We start from the raw sequence: 8,851 nt of genomic DNA, 5'->3' as shown, positions 1-8,851 counted from the left end.
CACACGGGACTGAGGTTGACGCATCGCGAGGTGGCGGCTCTAGCCCTAGACGCAATCAATCAGCGCGACCTGGCGTTTGCTGGCACTCTGCCAGCCGCAGGCATTGGTTAATCTAGTTCTAGGTTTTGTTCTTCTTGTGGTTTCTGCGACGTTCCCTTTAAACGTTCGCCCCTCTGTAAATTGCGTTCTTTCGCCATCTCTTCTATAAGAAAAGGCAGTGCTCCTGCCGGTTCCTAAAAAAAAATACGACCTCTGTTTTCGTTTTCCTGTTAGCCTCTTGTGGCAGTGTTATGTGGAATTTTCTGAGCTGTCATTTGTTCGTTCCGTTATTCTTTGAGAGTGGAATCCATTCCCTTTTCGAGAGAAAAATACTACATGCCCCGTCTTAGTCTTTTTCTTGTACAATGACAAAGAAACTCGCGTACATGCTGCATATACTCCTTCTGTTTCAAAATATAGTGTCCGCGCTTTTCGAGGGACAAATTTGACTATAAATTTAACCAACAAAAGCGACTGCGGCGGGAGCAAAAGTTATATCAATGAATTCGTATTCAAAAGAAGTTTTTAATTATATAATTTTTGCTCCCGCCGCAGTCAGTCTTATTGGTTAAATTTATGGTCAAAGTCGAGTACTACTACTCCTTGGATACTTTAGGTGTGCTAGGTTCGAGTACTCTTTATTTACGAAACGACGGCGATGGATTATTTGTTAGCAAAGAAGGTTACTCAAAAAAATTATTAGCAAAAAAATTGTTGGGGAGTATTGGGAGCGGAAGCATCAGCCCATTTATAAGAGAAACTAACATGAAAACTACACGGACTTAGCTAATTAAGGAAAATAATATGCAAAAGGCATGTAAAACCAGCTAACTAAAGCTTAAACCACCACCAAACAAAGTAAATATTTTGACAAACCAATCCGACAGAATAGACGTTCACAGACAAAGCACATCTTTAAGCACCGTGAGCCTCATCAACCCCCCACCGCCGTGAGTGCCTTCTGATCCACCAAAGCAATCCTAACGATTATTAGAGTGTGTTTTTTTAGAACCGATTATTAGAGTTTTGACACTCTCTGACTGCTCACCTATACACATACACATGTCTTCTAAAAAAAACTATACGCATGTGAGACATAATCCCTACAGGACATTTGTGCAAGAAACGACCCCTAATTAAGCTCATCAGAGCACACATAGGAACCCTAAGATGGACACCTGATGAGCCTGCCAAGGTCCAATAGAGCTTCTCCGGCGAGTCGACGGCCGCTCCTTCCTCCGGCAGCTGCTTTCTTCATGCGAAAAATCGACTGACCCAAATACGTACTATTTCTAGGCAACTGGAAGTTTTAATAGAACACCTCACAAAACATCTAGAAGCGTCCGGGAAAAATAAAGACCAACCAACAAAGTCCAAAAGCACATTTCCAATCTTTTCCGCTGCGCAGTGCGCCTGCCACAGGACAACAGCAGTGAGTGCAGGAGACGCGCGCGATGCCTTCCTCCTCCGTCGACCCGGACAACGGCGTCCCCACCGCCGCCGAAATCGACGACGCCGAAGCTGTGCTGCCGTCGAGGCCCACCGGCGACGAGCGCCTCGTCTCCTCCCTGCGCACGCAGGCCGAGGTCGACAACCTCCGCGACCGGCACGGCATACCGAGCGTGTACGCCGCGCGCCCCGCCGGCGACGACCGCCGCGCCTGCACGCCGCCGCCGCCGGGGTCCGTCTGCGTGTACGCGCACGCCCTGGAGGCCGGGATGCGCGTCCCGCTGGACGGCTTCTCGTGCGAGGTGCTCGTCCACTTCGGCATCGCGCCGGCCCAGCTCGTGCCCAACGCGTGGCGCGTCATGGCCGGCTTCCTCGCGCTCTGCAACTCCGCCGGCGTGCCGCCGTCGCTCGCCGTGTTCCGGCGCTTCTTCCTGCTCTACATCGTCAACAAGAAGCACAAAGGCCGGTACTGTTTCCGAGCCAGGGACAGCTCCGGCGCCGGCTTGCGCTTCACGGGGATGCCAGGGACGCCCATGGACTGGAAGAAATTGTTTTTCTTCCTCTCCTCGCCGGAGCCGTGGCCTTGCCCCGTGGAGTGGGGCAAGCCGTCCATGAGCTCCTTCACAAATCCGGCCCTCACCAGCGAAGAAGGTAAATCCGCGGCGAAGCTATTGCGCGCTTACGGCGGCGCCGCCGTTGATATCAAGACATGTCTGTGCGATCGCAACCGTGCAATCGCCATGGTTACTGCCGCATCTCCGCCGCCACCTCTGACGCCTTCTTCTTCTACCACTACTCGTGTCAATTCCAGTTCCAAAGGTAACTGAAGATCGAAATCCCTCTGATTCCCCTGTTTTTTCGAGCGCTCATCTTGCTGTTGCGTGCTATCTAGGTATGGATCCCTCCGTCTACGACATGATGAAGACTATGCTCGCGGAGAAGGCGGCGTCGGCGAAGAAGGTGAAAGCCGAGGTGGGCAGCAACGCGCCAGCGCCGCCACCTTCTTGCGGGAGGAAGAGGGGTCTGGATGAAGCCAACGGCGAGGACAGTTCAGCTCATTCTTTGCTGAACACGCCGCTGTCCGGTATGTGTTCGCCACCGCCGGGCTTCCCAAGGAAGCCACACCGCTTCCCCAGCAGGCACGACGGAGACGCCACGGGCTGGGAGGCTGCACGGGAGCGGCTGCAGGGCGCCATCTCGCCGCCGCAGGAGCGCGCGTTCGCGGCGAAGGAGCCCTCCGACGTCGTCAGGTCAAGCTACGCCGCGATTCTGCAGGTATGTCTTGCCAGCAAGTGCGATGGCGCATTTGTCATCGGGCTGTCCGGAGTCCAATCGACCGCACTGTCTGTTTGCAGGCCGCGAACTACGCGTCGTTCTCCCTGGGCTACGCGCTGGAGCTGGAGAAGAAGCTGGCGGCGCGGGACGCGGAGGTCGCGGCGCTGCGGGGGCAGCTGGAGGCGGCGAAGGCGGAGCTCGCCGCTGTGCAGCACGCGGCAGGCGCGGGGCGGGAGACGGCAAATGCGGAGCTCGCCGCCGAGGAGCATGTCCTGGGGCCCGAGGAGCGCGTGCGGCGGCGCGCGGAGCACGCGCTGGAGGGGTACGAGCGCTGGCGAGGTAGTAGGAGAGCGGCGCCGACGACATGAGGCGCGCTCCGGCCGCCTGATTATCTCGTTGATTGATTATTTTTCTCTACGTCGTTGACGCATTTCCTGCTGATGATGGCCAGATGACTCGTCGGCACATGTCACGGCCTCTGCTGCTCCGACTACCTCGACTGCAACCACCCAGCAGATGATCCACACCAATGGCCGGCACAAGAGAGCATGTGCATCCACCAAGTATGATAAGAAGCAGTGGGTTCTTTAGCCAGGATAAGTATAGCCGGTGGATGAACTCAACTAAATGCTAATTACTTTCTCTGTAAACTAAGAGGGTGCTTGGATACGTTTTAGTCCCATGAGTGAAAGTAGTGGAACTAAAACTTGCTACCTTTACCCATGCTGGGATACAAATACTAAATAGACTAAAATGAGTTAATGAGCATTTATTATCCTCCAAACCCTCCAATCCCGAACTCGCATGTGTTAAAGGAGAGGAGTTAAATGAGGAAAGAGATGACTGATCCACATTTTAGTAAGGTTCTCCTGACTAAAATTTTTAGTCTCAAAACTAGTTCTAGCCTCTCTTTAGTTAGGGGTGATTGGAACTTTAGCCTCTAAAAGAGACTAGTTTTAGTCAGACTAAAAATAGTCCCTTGAATCTAAGCATGGCCTAATACTTTCTCCGTCCCGAAATACTTGTCATCAAAATGGATAAAAGGGATGTATCTAGATGTATTTCAATTCGAGATATTCCCTTGGTCACGGTTTAGAAGATGTCCATCAAAGTGTTTCATGATTGGCTCAAGTTTTCTTTGCACGCGACTGAAAAATAGCAGCGTAGTTAATAGCACGGCGTCTAATTGCTTGGGAAATCAATGCACAGTAACCCATGGCCACTAAACGAGCATCCATCACGCATGGATTGATGCATTGATAGGGACGGATTCCATGCATGCAACTTTTCAACACACGCGTACACACCAGCGAATGGAAAGGACGGCATGCATGGATGCAGCCGGTAATTTTTCGGATTTCAAAGGGGCCTAATTAACTCAGCATTAATTATCAGCGCGCCTTAAAGTTCTCTAAATGCATGAAAATTAAACCGTGCGTACATTTTTTTATCCACTTTAATGACAAGTATTTTCAGACGGAGGGTGTATTAAAGAACTATGATATTTTCCAATCTATGACGATTTTCAGTCCAAAGTTTCACTACGTTTAACTTCATTTTGCTTACTACTACTACTCCTACCACATATATAGTCTTTTCTTTAGGCTGGTCATAGTGGGGAGTAACTTAGACTACTCTCTCCGTCTAGGTGAGTAAGTCATTTTAGGTTGTGCACCGTGACCAAGGAAGAGGGGAAAACGAGAGTACTTAATGTTCATTTGCTAATTAATGGCATTGCATGCAATGAACTAACCACTACATGTCGTGTTTGGTAGTCTCAAGTCATTAAAAGCATGCACACCCTACATTTCTTATTGGTTGATATGTCAAGAAACAAGAAACGATGTAGAATTTAATGCACCGTGCCTAAGTGTTTTAGGATTATTTGGTTTTCGTAAGATGACTTACACATCTAGACGGAGGGAGTAGTAACATACATATGTTACTAGTCTATGTTACCACCTTCATAGTGGGGAGTAACATGTATGTAGTATCATGCAAGCCATCATTTATTAAGATGTAGACTCATTTTGCCTTGAAATGTGTTATATTACAGTAACATATTATGTTACTCGAACCATCTCTCTCCCCATTAAATACATGCCATATAAGCAAACTTTTCTTGGGATGTGTTATGTTACTTGCTATGTTACTCCCACTATGAGCAGCCTTACAAAAGGAAAGTAATCACCAGCCTCTGGTTGACTGATGCACATAGACTTAGTTTATTGCGAAGATTTTTCTTTTCAAAATGGAGGCAAAAGATTTGCCTATTCAATCAAATAAGAGCAGAATAGAGTTTGAAATTTTACAAATGACCCAACAAAACGGCATGACAACTACTCGTGTGCAATAATACGCCCTAATTTCTTAGCGTCGGCTGTAACCCATAAGTTGACCTCGTGTACGACATGCTGGAGTAGAATAGGTGACGGCGCACTCTTGTGCCCGAATTTATGGCGAAGTTTGAGTCATATTCCCTTCATTTCTATTTACACTTCATATTTGACTGAAACTAAACTTTGTAAAGTTTAATTAAATTTATAGAAAAAATATAAACATTTACCATAATAAATCTATGTGATGTGAAAGTATATTCAATAATGAATCTAACGTTATTGCTCTGTTATCGTATATGTTAATATCATTTTGTCAAAGTTTATAAGGCTCGACTTAGACCAAAGCTAATACCTGGACTATATAAAGACGAAGGGAATACAAAGAAAAGATCAGCTCGCCAGCAAACCGCTACATAACAGGAATTTACCATGCCAACACTCAGTGGCGAATCTTGGATGAAAATGAAGGCCAGGCTTAACTTTTCAGTACAAGGGTTGGAACTGGTAAACAACAGTCTAGACACTAGACAGTGGGCTGTGATGGGCTAGAAACTAGTAGTAAATTTTTGTTTTTCAGTTTTAGAGGGCAGGCTTGAGCCTGTTGAAGCATGCCCACTAGAATCGCCACTGCCCACACTTATGTAGCACAAATACTACAGCTAGATTTCACCAAACTAGTTGAACATAGCAAGCTCGTGCTACTGTTCCCAAGTGTCTGCATCAGAGACCTGAGAATCTTTCAAAGTATCACTTATATGGAACCTTTTGCATCCTCGCTGTAATTCTATTTAAGCGTTTTATTTTGTATTCGTTCACTATAAATATAGTCAAACTTATCTAAATTTTCAAGCATAGCTAAAGTTTTTCCACTTCACTTTAACTTTTGTTTTTTTAATTTTGTTTGATCATTTTGAGGTCAAAGGGACGAGTCAGCCTAACTGAGCCCAAGTACAAAATAAAAGCTTACACAAGATAACATTCCACTTGTTTATCGAGAGGACTACACTCAAAGGGTCTCTAGTTTTTTTTGACACAAAGATTTTTTGACTTTTTTTAGAATAGAGTATTTGACTAGTTTATCTTTCTTTTTTGAGAAGGGAGTATTTGACTAGTTGACTCGGCCAATCTTATTTCAGGTGGGGCGAGGTAGGCCGGCCCATTCTAGGCCTTTTTCTCTAGGGGGGGTCGTTGTTGTTTTTTAACACAGTACAATTGAAGTCGCTCACATACATAAGCATACATTCTAAAAAAAAACATAAACATACACTCATCCCTCACGCACGCGCACTTACCCCTATGAGCACCTCCAACAAACCGAGCCGGTACATCATCTTGAGAATGACGTAGTCACCACATACGCTTTTGAAGTCGACGAGAACGTCTCCTCCCACTGAATGCACACCGCCGGAAGGCCTAGAATAAATCTAGGAAAATGTGAGCATCAATGCCAAGTTCGGGACTTGACCTCTGTTAGGCAGGGATACCACTGTCCTCCTGAGCATCCAACGACATGTTGGTTCGCCGGGGTTGCTGCTGTTTGTAGGATTGGTTTTCTCTCGGTTTTTTTCTTCTAGTTTTGTTTGTTCTTCACTAGATGATGTTTTTTTTTCTGTAAGTGGTTTTTTGTTTGGTATTTTTTTTGTTTTGCTTTGAACAATTCAAAACCAAAAATTTCTTTTGTTCTTTTCCAAGAAATTGTTGGTGTTTTCAAAAAATGTTAGAGATTAAATAAATGTTCCCATTTTTAAATTTTGTATAAAAATGTAAAATGTTTGTGTGTTGAAGAAATGTTCCTTAATTATAAAAACAATGTTCATATGTTTCAGGTATTTAAATATTTTTTCAATTTTTTGGAATCTCAAACAATATTCATTGTATATTAAAAATCGAATTTTATTTAGAATTTTTCAGAATATACTTACAAAAATGGTTACAGTATATTAGAAAAATGTTCACGTAAACTAAAAAATGTTATAAAGCTTTTTCGGCATTAAAAAATGTTGGAAAATCCAAATTGGTTAGAATTTTTTTAAATGTTATTTTAGAAAAAGTCTGCATTTTAATATGTAAAACCAACTAAAAAGGCTGAAAAATAATCGCTACAGCAGCTCTACTACGTAGAGCAGCTCTAAAATGTTTGAAATCCTTTAATGGTGAGAAAGTGGAGATTACGCTATATGTGAGGACACATTTTAGCAAATAAAGTAAACACAGAGGAAATAACGAACTGATGCATCAAGGAATCAAGTTTTCCACCATAATTGTTAGAGCTTGGTCACCAAGGGAGACTGTGAAGGAGCAATCTTTTAACCAAGATGCAAAGTACTCCCGGATGCCACTTGTTCGATGAGTCTTGCCCCCAACATCTTTTTCATTTCCCCCTTTATCTGCAAAAATAGCCCTTAACCGTGCTTGACCGGTGCGGCAAGAGTTGGTGTGGCAACGTCTCCTCCTAGATCAACCCCTACTGCAGTTCAGTAGTTTGGGTTATCTAAAGTAATCTGCCCTAGGAGTGGCGACCATTTGGTAAAAACTAAAATAATTCCTAGCTGGGCGAATATTATCACAGGAATTATGATCGTGTGATATTTACTCTGTTAATTTCCAGTTTCATTTTGAATGCAGAGATGCCTATGGCCTTTGTATGCCCCGTGAGTTGGGCGCGCACTCTGCGTGGAGTGGATGGCCACAACACATGCACGCAGAGAAAGGAGAATCAAATGAGAAAAAGAAGCTGAGAAATGGGCAGCGTTTGGAAAAGTGGCAGCCCGCCCAGCCCTTGTGTTGCTGCACCAACGTCGGCGAATTTGACAATTTTGACCTCTCGACGAAATCAATTCATAGAATGAACTGGTTGTAAAACTATTTCACTCCCCTGACCCTTTTGTGTAGCGCCCGCCACGCCGGCCTCACATCCTACGGTGCAGCGCCTAGCTCGCGGGCGTTGCATGCCAGTCCACCGTGGCAGCCCTGGGCCCCGCACCCAGCAGTGCAACGCCTCGGAGCTAGGCGCCACACATGTAATGTGCAGCGCCTAGCCGTCGGGCGCTGCACTGTGAGTTAGATCCAGCCGCGGCAGCCCTCTCCTCCCCCACCCACCCCATTGCAACAGTTACAGAAGAACAAAAGAAGCCGCGGCGGCAGCCTTATCCACTCCCTCTCTCAATCCCCTCTCCCAAATCCTTCAGATCCGACGATTTGATCCGTGGACTTCATCACCAATCCATCCTAGAAGGTACTCTCCTCCGATCCCCTTCTTTCTATCCATAGAAAATATATTATTTCGAAGATTTGGGGAACCTTTGTTTGATTAGATTAGAATTTTGCATGTATTAGAACTCTTGTTTGTTTGATTTCGGGAACCCTAGTTTAGTTTATTTTTTCGAAAAAATATGGTTGGATACATAGGTTGACATGTTATTTCTATGAAAAATATATTTGTATGAAGTAGGCCTAGTTTAGTTTATTGTTGTTGAACTTATATTTGTTTTGACAAGAATGCTTTGGATACATATGCTTTGAATTTTGCATCTAGTAGGCGTAGTTTAGTTTATTTGTATTCAAAAGATAATTATGTTGACAAGAAAGTTTTTTTTAAAATTGTTAGGATGGTTTGGCTTCTCGATGATCACTGGGACAAACAACACCGGTCGTATGCTATGTCGGTGGAGCAGCGGGTAATAATGAAAGTTGCCGGTGTTATGAATTTCATGTTTATTTCAAACACAAATGCCCCATATGTAATGATT

The 8,851-nt window shown here is 45.1% G+C and overlaps 1 protein-coding gene across 1 annotated transcript; it reads left to right on the top strand.

The window, feature by feature from the left end:
* Positions 1–1,405: 1,405 nt before the first annotated feature.
* LOC119340218 lies at positions 1,406–3,507 on the top strand. The gene is made up of 4 exons (XM_037612117.1): positions 1,406–2,307; positions 2,381–2,763; positions 2,844–3,102; positions 3,215–3,507. Exons 1-4 carry the CDS (start codon positions 1,494–1,496, stop codon positions 3,352–3,354), a joined length of 1,596 nt encoding a protein of 531 aa, XP_037468014.1. The 5' UTR covers positions 1,406–1,493; the 3' UTR covers positions 3,355–3,507.
* The last annotated feature ends 5,344 nt before the right edge of the window (positions 3,508–8,851 follow it).

Source organism: Triticum dicoccoides, chromosome 7B (assembly GCF_002162155.2).
Source record: "Triticum dicoccoides isolate Atlit2015 ecotype Zavitan chromosome 7B, WEW_v2.0, whole genome shotgun sequence".
NCBI classification, from domain to species: domain Eukaryota; kingdom Viridiplantae; phylum Streptophyta; class Magnoliopsida; order Poales; family Poaceae; genus Triticum; species Triticum dicoccoides.
The sequence above is the reverse complement of the archived record's forward strand: the minus strand, read 5'-3'. Positions and strand labels throughout refer to the sequence as shown.

What these genes read in the sequence shown, in the direction of transcription:
- LOC119340218 (XM_037612117.1), top strand. Translation starts at nt 1,494, where the DNA reads ATGCCTTCCTCCTCCGTCGACCCGGACAACGGCGTCCCCACCGCCGCC. An exon ending in TGTCAATTCCAGTTCCAAAG is followed by an intron (nt 2,308 to 2,380) that starts GTAACTGAAGAT and finishes CGTGCTATCTAG; the next exon opens with GTATGGATCCCTCCGTCTAC. An exon ending in GCTACGCCGCGATTCTGCAG is followed by an intron (nt 2,764 to 2,843) that starts GTATGTCTTGCC and finishes GTCTGTTTGCAG; the next exon opens with GCCGCGAACTACGCGTCGTT.